Source organism: Idiotropiscis lumnitzeri, chromosome 1 (assembly GCF_059441095.1).
Source record: "Idiotropiscis lumnitzeri isolate Australia: NSW breed Sydney's pygmy pipehorse chromosome 1, RoL_Ilum_1.0, whole genome shotgun sequence".
Lineage (NCBI taxonomy): Eukaryota > Metazoa > Chordata > Actinopteri > Syngnathiformes > Syngnathidae > Idiotropiscis > Idiotropiscis lumnitzeri.
Genome location: NC_142391.1, coordinates 1143500 through 1162508, shown reverse-complemented (window position 1 = coordinate 1162508; position 19009 = coordinate 1143500). Strand labels below are relative to the sequence as shown.

At 43.3% G+C, this 19009-nt stretch overlaps 3 protein-coding genes and 1 long non-coding RNA gene across 5 annotated transcripts; 3 read left to right on the top strand and 1 right to left on the bottom strand.

Annotated features, from left to right (window-relative positions):
• The first annotated feature begins 505 nt into the window (after nucleotides 1-505).
• On the top strand, nucleotides 506-4420 carry pgrmc2 (progesterone receptor membrane component 2). The gene is made up of 3 exons (XM_088309313.1): nucleotides 506-952; nucleotides 3064-3219; nucleotides 4215-4420. Exons 1-3 carry the CDS (start codon nucleotides 598-600, stop codon nucleotides 4310-4312), a joined length of 609 nt encoding a protein of 202 aa, XP_088165439.1. The 5' UTR covers nucleotides 506-597; the 3' UTR covers nucleotides 4313-4420.
• A 3-nt stretch (nucleotides 4421-4423) lies between these two features.
• Nucleotides 4424-5297, top strand: LOC148342561 (uncharacterized). Its single transcript, XR_015845819.1, has 2 exons — nucleotides 4424-4561; nucleotides 4995-5297. It is a non-coding gene; the product is annotated as an uncharacterized LOC148342561 (long non-coding RNA).
• A 786-nt stretch (nucleotides 5298-6083) lies between these two features.
• On the bottom strand, nucleotides 6084-10594 carry vps29 (VPS29 retromer complex component). The gene is made up of 4 exons (XM_088309326.1): nucleotides 10478-10594; nucleotides 7513-7704; nucleotides 6859-7094; nucleotides 6084-6440 (listed from the first exon to the last, which is right to left on the bottom strand). Exons 1-4 carry the CDS (start codon nucleotides 10478-10480, stop codon nucleotides 6323-6325), a joined length of 549 nt encoding a protein of 182 aa, XP_088165452.1. The 5' UTR covers nucleotides 10481-10594; the 3' UTR covers nucleotides 6084-6322.
• A 170-nt stretch (nucleotides 10595-10764) lies between these two features.
• eif5 (eukaryotic translation initiation factor 5) lies at nucleotides 10765-19009 on the top strand. 2 transcript variants are annotated; one of them, XM_088309290.1, is made up of 12 exons: nucleotides 10765-10905; nucleotides 11494-11782; nucleotides 14311-14599; nucleotides 14676-14757; nucleotides 15551-15723; nucleotides 15797-15908; nucleotides 15970-16100; nucleotides 16161-16322; nucleotides 16504-16665; nucleotides 16780-16944; nucleotides 17698-17838; nucleotides 18487-19009. In XM_088309290.1, the coding sequence occupies exons 3-12, from the start codon at nucleotides 14528-14530 to the stop codon at nucleotides 18583-18585; spliced, it is 1299 nt and encodes a 432-aa protein (XP_088165416.1). In that variant the 5' UTR covers nucleotides 10765-10905; nucleotides 11494-11782; nucleotides 14311-14527; the 3' UTR covers nucleotides 18586-19009. The 2 variants fall into 2 exon arrangements, with proteins under 2 accessions (XP_088165416.1, XP_088165425.1); XM_088309299.1 differs by lacking the exon at nucleotides 10765-10905 and adding an exon at nucleotides 10944-10964.

The window sequence follows — 19009 nt, the reverse complement described above, 5'->3', positions numbered from 1 at the left end:
TTATTTGATGTGACGGTGTGTTTTGGTCAACTTTAACATGGATAGCGCGCCAGGGTGACCACAGGTCCAATTTTGACACGCTTCAAGCGCCTAGAATCTACCCTGATTTCAGTTTGAGACGGGTGGGAAATTTGAGCTTTACGAGACAACAAAATGCGTATAGCACACGTTCGAAAATGTTTATTTTAATAGAGTGATGTTTTGCTTGCTATACAATACAACACCATACAATGTAATAAAACGGTAAGTCTAAAGCGCATTTCACAACCGGAGCAGTCACAAAGCGCTTTCCATATGGTGTCATATAAATTATATCCACGAATCTTTTTTTAGTAATGGTTGAATGTCCAATTTGTGTTCGATGAGACGGGAAAACTGCATTTTCACGTAGGTCACAACGAAATAAGTCATTCATCCCCACAATTGCAGATTCGCCATTTGAGGTTTAAAAGTATTTTTCTCGCAATTTTGGGGGTTCTCAAATACCACGTTGAAGCCACGTCATGGGAATCCCGATCTCGCCAAGCCGTCACGCTTTTTTCCGACAGCCACCAACGCATCACAGGTCCAGGGGCGGGTAGACGTTAATCGTGCAGTATGGCGGACGATGGAGACAGCTCGACTTCTCCGCTCGACACCAGCGGCAGGCAGGACGCGGCGGGGGAGTCCGGCGGCAACGGTGGGGTCAACCTCGGAGGGATGCTGCTGAACGTCGCATTGGTGTTGGTCGTGCTGGCGGCGTGCGTGGCGCTCTACCGCCGCTGGGTCAGGCGGCTCGGCGCGGACGGCGCGGCCCGGGGCGACGAGGCCTCGGCGCTACCCAAGATGAGACGGCGGGACTTAACGCTGGAGCAGCTGCGCGAGTACGACGGGCTACGGAACCCCCGCATCCTCATGGCCGTCAACATGAAGGTGTTCGACGTGACCAGCGGCAAGAAGTTCTACGGGAAAGGTACGCGGACGTTTTGGCGCTTCACGCGTCTATCGCGCTTCCATGTCCTCAAGCAGACAATCGGGCGTAAAGTCGCTTTGTGAATCGCGGGCTCGCGTCGTTCTTTTTTTTTATTATGGAGGGGGGGGGGGGCTTTGTCCTGTTTTGAGTGGGGGGCAAGCTAGGTGCTAACGAGTTCAACGCGGACTTTAACGTTTGAACGACTTTAAAATGCGTTCAAAAATGTGTTTTAACCAATGGCGATATATGAGTGTTTACGTGGCATCAACTGGACGCCAAGTGACTTGTGAATAGCGAGCCATCGTCAATTGTTTTCGTTTTTTCCTCTGTTATATTTTGGGATGGCGACGTGCTAATTAGTTTGCAGGAGGAGCACCTGGAGGCTTGTGAACATGCAACAACAAAGCACACTTAAAAAAAAATACGTTTCAAAGTTGGACGTTTCCATGTGCGACATTTGACGCTTCACGTAAAGCCAAAAGGCGCCAAGTTCGAGTTGGGATGCTAGCTAACGTTAGCCTGTTAGCTTGTTGACCCGCACACGCTGTGACGCGTTGACAGTTGTCTCATTCGCTGACTTCCACTTTTAAAAACACTGGCTTGAATTCTCCCTTGAAACCCAAACATTTGCCTTGAAACAGCTAACAAATCTACATTGGAACTCTGACCTTGCCTTAAAACACCAACACCTTGAAACCTTACTTTGAAACAGAGACCTTTCCCGAAAACCAATCACTATTGAAACACTCACACTGGTTAAAAAAGCTCCCGTTTGAAACCTTACTTTGAAACCTCAAACCTTCCTCGAAGCCCCAATTCTGATTAGAAGCCATTCTTTGAATCCCTAACCCTGGCTCAAAAACCCCACACCTTGCACGAAGCCCTATCACTTGCCTTTAAACCCTATTTTGAAACCCTAACCACAATCATGTTTTGAAACCCCAAAACTGAAACTAACGTGTGCTTTAAAACCCTATTTTGGCACCCTAACTTCAAAGCACAGTATTTTTCCACCTTGAATCCATTCCCAAACATTGTAGCACACGCCCAATGAGGAATACATGAAGCTTTGTTGTTCTGTTTTTTTTTTTGGTTTTTTTTTTCAAACAAGAAACACTCCTTAACACCGAAGACCCTTGCAGCACATTCCAATGCCAGTGGAAGCGACTAAAACATTTCTTAAAACTTGATGTACCCGCTTCATATCTCGCTCTCTCTCGCTTTATTATTATTATTATTATTATTATAAACCTTACTGAACCCCAGGCTGATGTATGCATTTGTTCCGTAAATACTTCAACTGTTTCTTTTTTTTGTAAACTATTTGGATTGCAAATGAGATTATCCAAGTATGAATTTATCTCTTTTGAATGAGAGTGTGCAGATGGAAAACATGTCAGCAAATGTTTATCTTCACACTTTTGGCACATCTAATCTATATTCTGATAACAACACACGCGCGCTTCACTGCTTATGTGTACTCTGTAACGATGCAACATGGAAACCAAAAATTGTGTTTCCAACTAAACAGGCAAAGGAGCTCACAGTGCTACCAAACGTAATTAGTAGTTCCAAACCAATATTTTCTTTTGATTGTTTTTTTTAGGCATTTGCCGATTTTGATATTTCTTCAGAAGTAATTAATCGGCTGATTAAGAAAAAATAAATAAATGCTACATCATGAATAAAACTTTTTTTTTGGAGGGTCACGTAACGCCTACAAAAAGATGTGCAGGCTGAGCATTTGACATTTTTACAATGTGCAGTCCTTTTGTTAAATTTTACACAAATATTTTTCCAAGTACAAAAAACAGCGTACTCGAGTCACCCAGCACCAAAATTTTTTTTTAAATATCCAAGATTCAGCGTCGTCATGATGAGATTTAAAGTTGTCATTGGAATAAAGTTGAATAACAAAACTGAAACTTAGCGAAACACAAATGCATTTTGCCACTTTGATAAAAAAAAAATGTCATCAGCCATGCCTGTCATTTAGTTTCTGCCTAAAATGGCCATAATAGGGCGCCTTGGTATCTGTGATTGGTATCAGTTGCGGAGCCTCGTTATCTTGAAATGAGCTCAGTTGTGATGTGTTGTTTGTGCCACCTCAGATGGTCCGTACGGAATCTTTGCGGGTCGTGACGCGTCCCGAGGCCTGGCCACTTTCTGCCTGGAGAAAGGCGCCCTGCAGGACGAGTACGACGACCTGTCCGACCTCACCGCCGTCCAGATGGAGAGCGTTCGAGAGTGGGAGATGCAGTTCATGGGTAGCCCGCAATATTCACACGTCACCTGCTTGGCAACGACAAATTGCCGTCAGAAAAAGTTGCACTGAAGAGCAAGTCCACCACTCTTAGTCTGCTGATGTAAAATCAACATATGTTAAAGTTCGCATCTCATTTTTCACATTTCTATAGGCCTTTATTGAAATGAAGTATGAATATTAACTAAATGAAGCGGGGAAAAATTGATGTAAGTTAGGGCTGTGACGAAAATTCGATATCGCTATGTATCGCAATCGTTGGGTGATTGATATCAATAGAAAATGGTATCGATAAATCATTGATCCCAAAAAAAAACAACGTAGCAGATTTGACCTTTCACGGCCCAACTCGTCACAAATTCCCTCCAATTGAGGAAATACAACCTGAGGATTACGCATGTGCCGCTGAGCTAGCGTGACTCAAACCAACCCCAAAAAAAAAAACGGCTGGCGTAAGGTCGACTTTCTGGGCCTCAGTTCCATCACACGGGAGGCTGTCTTGCGTTATAGTTAGGCCGATAACAAGCACCCACAATAGTGTGTGCATAATTATTTTCATTTTTTAATTCCATAAAATTTGAAATTTTGATTAATCTATTTCTAAAATTGACATAACTTTAAAAAATGTTAAAATCTTTCAAATATTCCGTTTGATGCTTTTTTTCCCCATGATAGTTTTGTTTTGAGAGCTTATCTTAAAATGAACGCATTTTGTTTGTTTTTTTGCAGCTACAAAATGCAATCTTTGAAAGTTTCTTGCACTTAACAAAAATCCCTTATTAGAACGTGCTATTTGACATTGTTTTTCCCAGAAAATTTCATCCAAATGAGATTTTTTTGTCATATTTTTGGGGTAAGATTTCTTTCTTTGCTTACTTTGGTATGTGAGTGTGTTTTAAATTCTTAAATACATTCGCGTTTGGAATTATTTTTACTTATTTTTCTCTTCCGACTGATTGTGTGTCTTTTATTTATTTATTTTTTGTGTGTGTGTTCTAGAGAAGTACGACTATGTGGGCCGGTTGCTGAAGCCCGGCGATGAGCCGTCCGAGTACACGGACGAGGAGGACATCAAAGAGCACCCCAAACACGACTGACTGCTTCCTTACTCCCTAACTTCCCAATTTCCTTTATTCCTTCCGACCCCCGACCTCAACCACCCCCCTCCCCCGTCGGATCGCCACCATCTTGGGCCTCCCTCTCTTCCTCTCCACCTCTTCTTATTGGACGGGCTTCAGGAAAACTTCTTTTTGACTCTCTCGCACTTGCTTGTGACGGCCTGTCAATCAAGCCATCTGTCAATCAATCATTTCACCCCCTCGGGCATAGATGTGGCAGTACCAAAGGTGAGAGACAGGGCGGCGCTCTCTCCAGTTGTTGATGATGTCCAGTATCGTTGGGGAGGGGGGATTTTTGGGAAGGTGGGATTGGAATCAGGAAGGAGGGGTGGTGCCTAAAGAGTAGTTGATTAGCGTTCCTAATCAATCGATTCACTTGTTTACAATCCGGCTACAAGTCTGTTGGCCCCCCCCCCCGTCCCCCAATATCCCTCTTGTGGTCCCTTTTCAAAAGCTGAATGGTCCAAGTATTAGTCGTGCCTTATTTGCTTTGTCGTCTCTGGTGGAGAAGGCCCCCCCCCCCTCCACGAAATAAAAGGCACATGCTGATTAGTCCAATTTACCGACTTGTAAATAACTAGCGCTTAGGAGACTCAAGACAGTCAGTGAGTGTTACTGCCATGTTCATGTAGTCTGCATTTTGTTTTTCTTTCTCCTTCAGCCGAATCACCCCAGCGCCAGCCCACAGTTGCTGTCCCAACCCCACCGACCCCCTTTCCACGTTGTGTGTGTGTTAGTTTGGGGGAATGTTGCAGACGGTGTACATAATAAACAATATCCATGATTTTCTTCAAGCATGTGCAACACAACCGCGGGTTTGTCCCCTTTGCCACCGTGTTACGTATTTAATGTCAGCTGAGTGCGTGGGTGAATGTTTGTGCGTGTGTGCGTGCGAGCGTGTGTGTTTGGGTGCCAGGCAGGAAGGGATTTGTTCATGCAAAATAAATGGTTTGGTTAATAATTATTTTGTCTCTTGCTGATTTGCCCTTCAAAAAAAAAACATATTTGGTCGATGTTGATTTTAAATGTAGTGATAAGCACAGAGCAACAAGTGGATCTGAGCTCTGTGCAATGCATTGAATTAAATGATTTTTTTTTTGCAATCGTGTGCTAACATACGGTTGTGAATTCCAGCAGTGCCGATAAGTGCCACTAGGTGACAGTATTTTGCTAACGTCGTCCTTTTTCTTCCATGACTTCAAACGGTGAATACTTTCTCGACGTTTTACTTTTAGCACTATTCAAAGTAAGCAAGTATTGCAAATGTCACTTTTTGGTTGTTCAATTGCAATACTACAACTGAAAGGGAAAGAACAGTACATCTGCCGTTATTTAAAATAAGTATATTTATATTATATGATTGGTTAATTTATCAACTTAAAAAAGACACGAGGATGACTTACTTTATTAAATGTTTTTATTGAAGTCCGTTTTTTTTTTACCCAAAATTTCACGTTTGGGTATATTTTTTTTTTTTTACACATTTTAGTAATTGGTTCACCAGTTACATAAAAATCTGAGCATAAGTTAAAGTTCAATTTGACGTTTTATGAATTTTGGTTTTGGTAAAAATTAATTCAATTAAAAATGTAAACGGACTTTGACTTACTATATATTTATAACTTAGTTATAAAACAGCCTGACACAGTTCTGTGAATTTTGCATTTCCTATTAGGAAATTATGTTTTACAATTCAAACTTTAGCAATTCAATTTGAAGGTATAAAGGCTATTAAAAATGAAACTTGGTGTTGATTGTATAATTGATGACAAAGTGTGGTGTCATTTATTTTCTGTGAAGTGGAAAGAAGGAAATGAGAAGAAAGCTTAATTGCGTTGCTAAATTAGCACGTAAAGAAAATGCTTGTATTCAGTACATTGACTAAACTCAACAAAAGGGGGGGGGGGGGGGACAGAACATTATGAACAATATATTACAGGGCTGACACTGCGCCCTAGTGGAGAGGAAGGGAACAACATCTGGTCCTAGTTAAGATTTTTTGTACTCGATTCTTTCCACTTTGACGTCATCTCCGATCAGCTGGTAGACGTACGTCACCACCGTGGACGCCTGGATGTCCATGAGTACGAAAGAAGGGATTATGTTGCTAGAAAAAGAGAGAGAAATAGTTCATGTCACTCCAAATAGACAATGAAAACAACAAAAACGCTATAACGTTGCTGCAAACGTTGGATCAAAATGAGAAAAGTATGTCGTTACAAACAGAAGAGTCAATCGAGTAGCTAAAAACAACAGAAACAAAACAAATGACCAAGTTACGACAGACAAAAACCTTTTCACGTCGCCACTAACTGAGAAAACCAGGTGAGATTGTTTTGCTATTAACAGGACAAAAATGTGATCATATTGCCACAACACCGAAAAAAAAAAAATGTGATCACCATGCTACAAACGGAGACAACAAAAAATGTGAAAGTTTTGCTATCAAGACAACAAAAACGTTCGCCGTATGACTACAAAGTGAGACAAGAAACCCAATCCTGTTTCTCCAAACCTCTTGGTACCTTTCTAGTGCGCTGTAGGCTCCAGTGGCCGATCCGGGGTTGATGTAGAACTTGTTCTCGTTCTCAAAGGCCTCAAACTTGTGCGTGTGTCCCGAGATGAGGATGTCCACGTCCAGCTGCCGCTGCAGAAGCGCCAGGCTGGCCATGTCCCCCCACGGGATCACCTGGTGCCCGTGGATCAGGCCAATCTTGAACTGGCCCACCGTCACCACTTTCTGCTCCGGGTAGTTCAGGTTCTGGAAAGACAGGCACAAAGCCCGCTTGAGAGGAAGTTCAGATTCTGGCAAAATGTTTATTTGCCGGCTCTCTGTCACCAGGAACCCAGAGCGCTTTTAGGGTTGACTACTCCGATAAGTAGGGATGTGGCTTAGTTGGTCTTGAGTACCAACTTGGCACTCTGGTCGTGGCTAGCGGCGTTCCGCCTTAATGTGGTTGTGTATGCAAAGCACAAGCTGATACATTCCAGATGTCAATTTTGCAGAGTGAAAAGTGCGTCAGATACCACCCCAGGAGCCTGACAAATGGTGACCGTCACTCAATTGGTAACTTTCATGCAGAGCAGTGGTTTGCCGTGCCAGCCTTTAAAGAGGCTGCGTAGAAGATTCACCTTTGAAGGGTTCGGTTTTTTTTTTTTTTGGACTACGCCATACCAACCTCGTCAAAATCCCCACGTACGATGTGGACATCCCCGGCGAGAGTCTTCAGGTAGTCATAGCTTTCCTTCGTGCACAGGTTTCCCGTGCAGAGGATGTGTTGGATCTTTCCCGGCACCAGAAGCTTCTTGAACTTGGCCGGCAGCGTGTTGCACCGGTGCGGAATGTGCAGGTCGCCCAACACCAGGACCAACTGTATGAAAAGGAGACGACTCAGATGGTGTTTAGGGAAAAACACAAGTGGGATAGGAAGGCTTCCCTGAGGGACACCCAGGCAGAAATGCGCTTTTATGTTTGAGGGAGTGCCAAGCTGAGTCAATTGACTGTCTGAACTACAACTGTTTGATATTTTTGTTAGTCGTGTCTTGGATGGACAGTCAAGTGTCAGACAGCCGATAAGAGACCAGATGGTAGTTACACAAAAGACCGCAAAAGCCCACACAAAACCGCAGTAAACTTCATCCAAAAAAGTGATGTGCTCATGTCCTCAAATAGTGGCATTTACTCGAGGGTTGAGAGGCGAGCTCCAGTTTTGTGAATTTGTATTTCTTGGTACTTATGTTGGGTTCCTATCAGGATTGCAGACAGAATTCATAACTCCCCTCAATCTGAATACCATGACCACAGTCTTCCAAAAGTCAAAATAAAGGTTGCGCAAAGCCACATTTCCACCTCAAATTCTGGACTTGTACATTTTTCCAATCGGATACTGCAAACGGTTCCTGGACCTGTCAAAAGTACCAGCTCCCTCATAGGGTCTTCTGAAACTTTTGACTGTTGACAATTGTTTCAATTGAGCTGCAGGATAAATTCTTGACGTTGAAATGTGCTTAATGTTGCAGTTGTGCTTTTAAAGTGGAATGCGATTTTATTTTGAAGCCACTACTTGAGGAGAGGCGGCAGAGCTGGGGAACCGTGACAACACCCGGGTCACATCGCCTCGTTCGCTGAGGTGTCATAGATCGCAGCTCAAGTTTGTAGCATAACGATAGCATTTTGAGCTACTGTTAGCTTACGGCTAGCGAGTACATTGGTTACCTTGGAGCAGAGCAAGTTGATTTTGACTGTTGAGTCTTCAGTGATTCGAACGACAATGCGGATGAGCGCATGGCTTTGTATGCGTTTACATTTGGTTAGTAGTTTTCACGCATTTGAAAGCACTTCCTTGCACATAGTTAGCTCGACATAAACAAAATCAAAAGTTAAATACAACTATTCGGTACGCACTGCATTAAAAAAAAAAATTGTGCAGTTTAAACATTTGATGATTCTTTTGCATACCACTAGAGGGAGCCCATGTACCAAACAGAGAATCGTATTAAACCATAAGAGTTGAAAGTGCAAAGATAGGTTAAAAAATAAAAAGTTAATGTATCATTTAATTGAACAGGTGGTCAAGTGGTTCAATGGGTGGGGCCGCTGTGATGTAATTGGTCAGGTGGTATTTTGGAGGGTGTGGCTTAGCTCATTTCCATACTACAGCCTTCGGTTCCCGATGTCTGGGATACCTAAAGTAGTCTAGTCTTTTCTGGACTTTTGTATGAGAAGGCTAAGCTAGTTGGGGAAGTATTTTTGCACAAAGTGATTACCCAACAATTGTCACGGTCAACGCCGCCTTCGCTAATAAAGTGTTATGAAGACAGTCCCGATGGCGCTTATGAATGTTTATTGTGAAATGTAAAAAAAAAATGAATCAAATCTGTTCTGTTGGGTGCCGCAGACCTCAAGAGTTTGGTGTTAATAAGCCAGGCGAGAACACGTAGCATCCACCATGGGGCACTTACCCGGTGACCAGCCTGGTTGATTGGCGGGATGGAAGAAGGCAAAATGTGCGTGGATAGAATGACACAAGCAAGGAATCATTATTTCAACAAAAACAAAACAAAATGGTTTGGAGGGGGTTGGATCAAGAGAGAAAAATGACAGGCAGTTGGATGAAGGAAAAAGGAGGAGGAGGGGGGGTAAATTAAGTTAGAAATCAAATATGAATGGACAGGCAGATTAAGTTGAACATAAAACAAAATAAATTAAAAATGTGATACAATTCTTTCAGTTAATAGTTAGTGATCGTTGTGGGAGTTGGAAAACAAGACTAGCGCACAAAAAAAAAAGATTTTAATAATAAATCAGTGAATTCTCATTTTTAAGTCAGAAAAAAAAATCTAATAAAATTATTTTAAGGGGAAAAATATGAAATCAACATTAAACGGCTCTTGATTATGTACACGCTCCATGGGCAGTTTAAAGATCGCGGCCGTGCCCATTTTTTATTTGTATTTTTTCTACTTCATATCATTGGCAAGAATTTATGCAAAATGTTCACATCATTTGATCTCTAACGGTAAATTACTAACTCGCTGAAATATATTATGAATAAAAACCAAAAAATGAAGACATGTTTTAATTAACCTCAATTAATAAATCATATAGCAGGCCATACTGTGTCCACCTCTGCTGTACAGCATTCATACGAGATACATTAAATCATAATTAGCGACCATAATTAACAGTTGATGAGTGATCCCATGCAAAAATGAATGAAATATGACGATAGATGACGTCACTCTGCTGCATCTTGCAGAAAATATGAACAGTCGAGTCTGTTAGCTTGTTAGCATGAGGAGCTAACCACTTCACCAGCAGGAAAACAACAACAAAAAGGTCACGTTAGCGTCAATGTTGCGCCACGCACACAATCTATTGATTGACATCGCCGCACAAGGAGCGCCCGCGTGGCTCAATTGAAAACCGAAAAGTGCTTTTATGTCATTCAGTGTGAACATTTGATGCCGTTGAAGTGGGGCTGTCATGTGACCAGCGAGCCATTTCGGACTTGAGGCGTCACCAAGGAAAAAAAGATATTAATTAAAAAGTCACACCCGCGAATGCACAACGTCGCCCGCGTGTCTGTCATCGAACAACATGCGAATGATTTTTGTTTTTTTGCGCGATTAGTTCCCACTCACCATCTTCAATTCCGCTGTTGTGCGAGCCAAGTTGAGGAAGCGCGTACGTAAGTGGGTAACGGCGTACGTCTTACGTCACGCTGTCAGCCAATGAGAAACGCGAAAAACAGCGGGGAGCGTAATTTTGTGTGCTTTTTATTTCCGTTTTGTGTATTCAAAATAAAATAACTTGGCAAGATTAAAAAGTGGGATCGGTCACATTAAAATGAATTCAACCCTATTGGAAAATTTGCTTACGGAAGTTATTATAGTATACATATCTGTATGTTATGCTGCCGCGTACTTGAGGACTACTTACGTGATGCCTTATGTTAGGCAAGGCCGTCAATTCCGGATGTAATACAATATGTCGTGTATGCTTACTTGACACTTGGGTTGTTAAAGCGACGTGTGGAGCGCGCAGCACTAGTTCCCAGAACATTCTAGAGGTAAGCTACTCCTATTTGTTCATCCGGTTCACTTTACCCTACTCCTCGCGACACAAATGGTACGCTCGCAGATTGGCCGATCAATATCGTTGAATTCAAAGTAGTTTGGGTTAAACTCGTTTATTTAATTTTTGTAACTCTCAATATCACCATTTATTCTGCGTCGACTGCGCCTTGCTAGTAAACGACGTCACGACTCTTTGCACTGTTAGCATCTGGGCCCGGACTATTTCCCGTGGTGTCGGGTACGGGCTACTTCCTGGCATATGTTGCTTGATTTCGCTTTAATTGTTGGCTTTTTGTAAAGATAATCATATTATGGATTATTATGTGTCAGTCGTTGATGGTTGTTTGTGGGATACTGTGGAAAATGAGCCGAATGTCACACTGAGAAACATGCGACACTTGAGCAATATTTATTCCTCCATTTGAAACTGACTGTAAAAAAAAAACCCGCATCCCAATCCCGTCGAGTTTCGCCCACGTTTTAACACTATACTCGATATTTTGTTTAATACGTTTATAGTTTTTCTTTTTTTTGTTGTTTTTTGTTTACAGTTGAAAATAACGCATCTCTTCTCTTCCAAGGTCTCGCCGCCATAGAGGACGTTTTTGGATATTGCGGCCCACGCATCTTCTCGAGGCCATTGCCTATTGCCCCCTTCATCGGCTCTTCCCCCTCTAGCATCTCCAAAAAGAAAGAAGGAGAAAAAAAAGCGAGAGAGGCCCCCCTCCTTCTTCCTCATCATCCTCGTCGTCACACAGCACCCGAGAAGCCTGCTGCAATCGATACTAGACCAGCGGCAGTCATCGACATCGTTCACTGCGCCTCCTGGAACGATCCGCGTTGTGTTTATGTCTTTATTTTGCGAAAACGGTAAGTTGCAAATGGTGCTGGGGTTCTTTTTTTTCCATGAACGTTCTTCAAGATCGTGAGAGTGAAATTAACATGGCTACGGGCGCTATTTGTTTAGTGAGCGCTTTCAAAATGGCGCCTCCCATTCACTCGTGTGTATCGGCTGCGTGACGCACTATGCGCCATGCTAGCCATGCTAGGCTAATGCGCTAAGCTAACTAACATGGCTGCCTCCTGAAATAGCTTCTGGGATCTCAACCAGTGTCGGATTTAATGGCGTCCTTGTGAAAATAGACACGAGGCGGTCGAAATAGTTTAGTAATCGTCACCAATTTAGCATTAGTGAAGGCTTTAATGTTGTTGTGTTCTTAACAAGAGCTGGTCTTGTGTGGAATAATTCCACTACAACCCCTAAACCCTTCCACACTTTTGCCCATGCACAATGACGGGCCTTGACAAACATATTTAGGGTTGTTTTTTCCTTCTCAAAGCCACTGTGGGTAAATTGCACTTTTGTTTTTTTCTTCTGGCCGAATCTGCCTGCGCGTACGTGTGTGTGTGTGGTGGGGGGGGGGGGTGTGCGTGTGTTCACGCCAGATCAGCAGATTCTCCTTGCATGTATGCATTACAGCAGCAGTAACAAAACTTATTTTTCAAGCATGCTGGACCCGTGGGTGACTACCAATATTTGTCTTCATTGTTTTGGCGTCAATAATACAAAACCATTAAGCAATTATTCACTTGTTCTTACTACTAATGTGAGCAGTTAGATTATTTTTTTTAAAAACAAACTTTTCAACCTTATTGTGACTCATTTCTATTTGCCAATTTGCACTTTAATAGATCCACTTTGATTTGTAATGTACTACCTAGTTTCAATCTTGAAATAATTTTAAATTGGCAAATTTCCCCCTCATAGCAGTTTGACCTCAACTGACTCGTCACTCCATACCAACTATAGTTTGACTATTCAGAATGAGGATGCGTTACCTCTCTGTTGTAAATGTATGTACATGAGCATTGCAGAGATTTTGCTGGTCGTCCTTCCTCTCTCCTTGTCTGCCGTCGTTCTTTTAAAGTGCTTCCGTCCAATACGGCTGCGAACCGAACATTTTCAGTGAGGCCGTGATTGGCTCTTGCAGATGAGACTGGCCATCAATCAAACAGAGATGACATCACGGTTTCTTTGTTTTTGGTGTCTTGGTGACAAGCAACTCAACATGATTATTTCACAACACAAAAAGGAGCTTCTCTGATCAAATAGTTTTTTAGAAATCCATGCGTATTGGCTGGGCGTGTTTGTCTGTGGGTACTCGTGCCAGTTAGGGACGGCCGGTCCTCCGTCCCCAAAATGTCCGTCCCTGGGACAGAATGCTCATCTCTGGAAAAATACCCAAGCTTTGGCAGAGCATGAAAAGCGCAAAAAGGGTGCCATAATAATTTTTGCTATACATGTGTCAGCAAAAATTACATTAGGAATTCATTTAACAGGGCCATGTTCTTCCCCTTACAAATGTGGCCCATTTTACATGAAGTAGACTTGAAACATTATTTTAGAGCAAAGAAAATTATCATAAATGTATTTAAAATATTGTAGTTGTATTTAGTGAATGGGAAGTCTTAATTTCTGGTGGAAATTGAAAGTACAATTTGAATGAATTTGCCGAACTTGGATGCTGCCTTCAAAGATAAAGATGTCCTTTATTAGTCCCACAATGGGTAAATTTGAGTCTCCTTTTGTGCTCAAAGGTGACGTATAGAAAAAAATCTGGTCAATACAGACAATAATTTATCTTTTTTTGTACTTCGATATGTTAGTAGGCATGAGTACTTGTAGCGCCCCAACGCGCGCTGTCCTTTTCTTCTCATCTAATCTGGCCTGTGCTGAATGACAGAGGCTGTGTGCGCACTTTAGTTAATTGGTCAGCACTTTGTGTGTGTGTGAGCGAGCAGGAGTCATTCAGCGACACGCACACAGAATAATTCAAGGTGCTTTTGTTGACTGTGTGCTCCAGTTGAGTTTTGCGCCTATGAAATTGTGACAAAGCACTAAAATACGTGCCGTCGGTTGTCGACTGAGCGTTTGAAGGTCCTGCAAGTGGGCAGCTAATCCCTTCTCAACAGGCAATTGCGTGCATGACATGAATGATAAAACAACTAACATAGCCTTTACTTTTGTGATGTCATAAGTCTTCAAATAGAGAAAACCCAAAACTTCACATCCTCTCCATTGCGTATTGTCCGTACCGATGTGATCCCATGCTGTCAAATCCAAATTGTAAGTAGTCTTCAAAGTGCTTTAATTCAATTTGCGAGAATGGTCGGACCAATGGATTTGTTCAGGTCGCGGAAACGATGTACGAAGAACGAGAGCGATCAGAAAAATGATTCTGTGTAAATTTGACGGCCAAATGAAAAGCTGCACTTGGGCATTTGTCTTTTGTTGTTAAAAACGTCGTCGTACAGCCTCAAAGTTTAAAGTGAGTCATTTAAATAAAGTGTTTCCCTGTCCATGTTCTGAGTGGTGTTTTTACCGTTTTGTGTTTCAGAGCTGTTGCGCAGCCGTTGGAACCTGTGTGGTGGAAACTTAGCCTTCAAGCGGGGAGCTTGCGGCCACAGCGGCACGGTGTTTTTCATGTCAGAGACCGAGCGCGCTTGCAGTCGTTTATGTCATCCCCTCTTTTCCAGACAGAAGATCCCGGAAAGTCCCCAATCGCGATCCTCTTATATCACTGATAGTAGCGCCGCCCGCGTCGTCCCGCCATCATGTCTGTCAATGTCAATCGCAGCGTGTCGGACCAGTTCTACCGCTACAAGATGCCCCGTCTGATCGCCAAGGTACCGAGGCGAAACCAAACGCAGTGACCGGCGCGGATGTGCCACATTTAGGTTGTTTTTTTTGTATTTTTTTCAGGTGGAAGGAAAAGGGAATGGCATCAAGACGGTCATAGTCAACATGGTCGATGTTGCAAAGGCGCTGAACAGGCCTCCAACATGTACGTCTCTTTATTTTCATTCAGCGAACAAATTAGTTGACAATTTGTCATCCTGATTGAAGCGCTGACCACTCGAAAGCACAAAGGCAATTTAAGCGCATCACAAAGCGCCACAAATGTCTTTAACTCATTCACTACCAGCAGAGTTTAAAAAAAAAAAAAAAAAAAATTGACGTCTTTAGCCGCCAATGGCAATAAATTTCTTTAATACTGAGGACGAATTGCCACAAACGGCACACGTGTTTAATCTGCGAAAAGCAATTTGGCAACTGCTGAAGAGAACATTCGCATTTTTTTAATGTGGCTTTTTGGAAAGCAACTTGGAATATTAGAAAAAGAATATAGTGGACGGGCTGGCCCACGAGTAGCAAAAAAATCGGATTTAACCAAATGAAAACATTTCAAGGATATTCTACGTGTCCAGTGTGTGATTTTTGCTCTTCTTGGTGTGCGTGCAGTGCTAGTAGTTTTGCGTGGACTTTGCTAGATTCTAGACTTAAAAGGCGCATGTACCCTTTTTTTTTTTCTGTAGAGAGAGCCATTCAACAGTCTGAATGTGTACAGCAACCGTTTTCCCCTTCAAGAGTGCAACATTTCCAATATTTTGTCTGTACTGTGCTGCAAATATTGCCACTTTTCAATATACGTGCATTTAAGGCTAATTCATTTTTTTCACATGAAAACAACCATGTGACATTTTAAACAACTTGAATTTGACTCTCCTGCCTTACACAAAGCGACGCGATCAGATAGACGACATTTGTGGTCCTTTCTTTGTTTGTCTCTCGAGCAGACCCGACCAAGTTTTTTGGCTGTGAACTCGGCGCTCAAACGCAGTTTGATACCAAAAATGACCGTTACATCGTCAACGGCTCGCACGAGGCCAACAAGCTGCAGGACATGCTGGACGGGTTCATCCGAAAGTTTGTGCTGTGCGCCGAGTGCGACAACCCCGAAACGGACCTGGTAAATGCTTGAGCCGCATCGAGCACTGTGGCCGCCACTCGATGATCAACCCGTACCTCATGTGCCCCTCCAGAACGTGAATCCCAAGAAGCAAACCATCGGCACGTCCTGCAAAGCGTGCGGGTACCGCGGCATGCTCGACACCAGGCACAAACTCTGCACCTTCATCCTCAAAAACCCACCAGGTGAGACGCTGTCCTTCACGGTCACGCGCCGCCGCTGAACTCGTTTGATCCCCCATGCCAGAGGTCAGCGACAGCGGATCCACCACTGCCAAGAAGGAGAAGGACAAGAGGAACCGCAAGAAGGACAAGGAGAACGGCTCTGGAAGCGGAGAGGCCGGAAACCAGGAGAACTTTGACGCTCCCGACGTGGTGGTACGTTTCCCGCGCTGGCTTAAGAAAGGAATCGACGGCTCACGTTTGCGTGCGTTTCAGGACGGAGATGATGACGACGAGGACTGGGGCGAGGAGACCACCAAGGAGGCTCAGAGGAGGCGAATGGAGGAGATCAGCGACCACGCAAAGAACCTGACGCTCAGCGAGGATCTGGAGAAACCTCTGGAGGAGAGAGTCAACCTCTTCTACAACTTTGTCAAAGTCAGTGTCCACGTCGGAGAAGTCTAAAATGGGGTGGTAACAAGAAAATCTATCAAAATAAAAAATGGGTATCAAGTGTGCCTCTTGTGAGCAAAAGGTCGAGTCCAACCGTTTTGCGAGGCCACACTGCAGGCGCTTGAGAATGGCATCTCAAATCTGTCGTTGTCGTTGGCTTGTGCAGCAACGGAAGGAGAGCGGCGCCATCAACGCGGCCGACAAGGAGATCCTGGCTGAGGCCGAGCGTCTGGACGTGAAGGCCATGGGCCCACTCATCCTCAGCGAGCTGCTCTTTGACGAGAACATCCGAGAGCAGCTCAAGAAGTACAAGCGGCACTTCCTGCGGGTGCGTCCAAACCTCACGTGACCGAGTGGACCAGCGCGGAGCTTTTTATGCCTCAAATTGAGCCCGAGGCGCTTCCGGCCTCGTTCACGGATGGCTTTTCCTTTTCGTTCTTAGTTCTGCCACAACAACAAGAAGGCCCAGAAGTACCTTCTGGGCGGCTTTGAGTGTGTGGTGAAGCTGCACCAAGTCCAGCTTCTGCCGAGAGTTCCCATCATCCTCAAAGATTTGTACGACGCCGACCTCTTGGAGGAGGACGTCATCTTCGCATGGGCTGAGAAGGTTCTTGAACTCGTTTAATCCTCACCATCTCCCCATCATATGTTTCAAGAAAAAAAAAAAAGACAACAGAGAGCCATTTGGTCAGGATGAAAAGTAATCATCTTATTTTACAGTTTTCATTCAAATTTTTTTCCCAGAAAGAATTTATTTATTTGGCACCCAATCACTACTGATGTCCTCTTGAGGCGCTTAACATATTGAGCAGGTCACACTAAGAGGTAAACGTTTATGATATTCAAGTCAGTACCCCGGCCCCAAATAGAAACTTAAAAAAAAAAAAATTCTTTACTGGGTGTCCACAAAGTTTGGCTACATCGGGAATTTCGCTTGTTCAAAGTCATCAAATTATGCGTCAAACGATGGAAATTGTGTTGACGGTATGATTCATCATTACAATTGAATATAATTTTGTTTCTAGAATTGAAAAAAAATAACAAAACAGCTTTGGGCGTTATGCGGCGAGTGGCTCTTGCGTTTGCGTATGGTTTATGTATATTTCAGGAGGATGTTGCTTAAATTGTCACAAAAATATGGCCTCGCATTAATATCTAGGAAATCTTTTTATTTTTGCTCGTAACATTCATGCACTTTTTGTTTTGTCGAATGTGAGTTGGCATCATGACCATGTGGTCGTTGCCGTTGTGCTACTCGTAAAGGTGCATAAAATCAAAGTGGCTTCACGCTTGTCGACGTTTATAAATGGGCCAAGCCCCGCCCCCCTTTACATATTTTGCAAAATATTGCTGTCGGCAGGTTTCCAAAAAGTACGTCTCCAAGGAGCTGGCCAAAGAGATCCACGCCAAGGCGGCGCCCTTCATCAAGTGGCTGAAGGAGGCCGAGGAGGAGAGCGAGGGCAGCGATCAGGACGACGAGGAAGAAGACGAGAACGTCGAGGTAATCTTTGACCTTGGAAGCCAGGTTCAACTCGTGCACTGCCATTGACGGCCAAACGAGATGCGGTTGAAGTGCGCTGGCAATGAATGATGCCGAACTTGAATGTTGATGACGTGCCTATAATTTGCTGCTGTTCACTTGTCCCCAAATCCTGTTTTTTTTTTTTTTTGTTTTTCCCCCCCTTTGGTTTTGAAAGTGTAAAAATCCTAGTACCATTTGTTTGCGGTTTTTCAACTTTATCACAGATTGGCATGAGCCTGTAATGGTTAACGTTTTAAATAATTCCGTGTAGGGCTGCCACTCAACATTATTTTGGTCGTCGACTCATCGCCAACCGAGGTCGTGATGAGTCGATGAATCGGATCACAAGAAAGTCGCACCAGCAAGTAGCTGCTCTTCTTCAGCCATAATTTAGTTTACTGCTTGAATTCTTTAATGCATGTTCATGTTAATATGATGATAGAACATTCAACATGAATTCAACTTTGCAGTTTGAATTGAAGGCAATATCGTGGCCGTAAAATTGTTTCGTGCATTTTGAAAATGGGACCAAAACCATACACTATGCGGAGTTGCACTAATGCGATGAAACGATTATATAATTATAAAAGACTCTTAAACACGTGCCCTACTTTCTGTGCCCGCCAGGTTGTTTATTCCTCTTCGGCCCGTGAGCTCAAAGTGGAGACGGTGAAAGTGGAGAAGCCGGAGAAGGAGGAGGAAGACATCGACATCGATGCTATCTGAGACGCTCAGAGAAAAATAATAGATGAAAATTATGCTTTTATTTTTTTTGTGTGCGTGTGTTTGGCTTTGACCCACAATTTTGAAACTGCTGAACCCATTAACTCTTCCCACCCGGCAATTGCCTGACAACCCCCCTCCCCCCACCTTTGCTTTGAGGCATCTTCACGTAATCTAGCGCGCTACGCTAACTGGCTGCACGTTCACTCTTCTGTCACGTCGACGTACGTCAGAGCCTTCAAATATGACATAAGTTAATGCGGCACTCGTAATTTTTTTTTTTTTGTCTTTTTTGGGGGGGGATAGTTTTTAACCATGCCTGTTTTTGGGGTGGGGGTTCATTGCAGTGCACTTTTTCTTTTCTTTTTTTTTTGGTCCTTCGTATTTTTCCAGTCAATAAAGAAAATGAATGTTTTGCTATCCAAAA

Bases quoted from the DNA above. Each gene is read 5' to 3' on its own strand.
- pgrmc2 (XM_088309313.1), top strand. From the start codon at position 598: ATGGCGGACGATGGAGACAGCTCGACTTCTCCGCTCGACACCAGCGGC. The intron at 953-3,063 runs GTACGCGGACGT...GTGCCACCTCAG, and splicing joins CAAGAAGTTCTACGGGAAAG to ATGGTCCGTACGGAATCTTT. The intron at 3,220-4,214 runs GTAGCCCGCAAT...TGTGTGTTCTAG, and splicing joins GTGGGAGATGCAGTTCATGG to AGAAGTACGACTATGTGGGC.
- vps29 (XM_088309326.1), bottom strand. The intron at 7,095-7,512 runs GTTGGTATGGCG...CTGTCTTTCCAG, and splicing joins TACGTGGGGATTTTGACGAG to AACCTGAACTACCCGGAGCA. The intron at 6,441-6,858 runs GTACCAAGAGGT...CTCTTTTTCTAG, and splicing joins GCCTACAGCGCACTAGAAAG to CAACATAATCCCTTCTTTCG.
- eif5 (XM_088309290.1), top strand. From the start codon at position 14,528: ATGTCTGTCAATGTCAATCGCAGCGTGTCGGACCAGTTCTACCGCTAC. The intron at 15,909-15,969 runs GTGAGACGCTGT...CCCCCATGCCAG, and splicing joins CATCCTCAAAAACCCACCAG to AGGTCAGCGACAGCGGATCC. The intron at 17,839-18,486 runs GTAATCTTTGAC...TGTGCCCGCCAG, and splicing joins AAGAAGACGAGAACGTCGAG to GTTGTTTATTCCTCTTCGGC.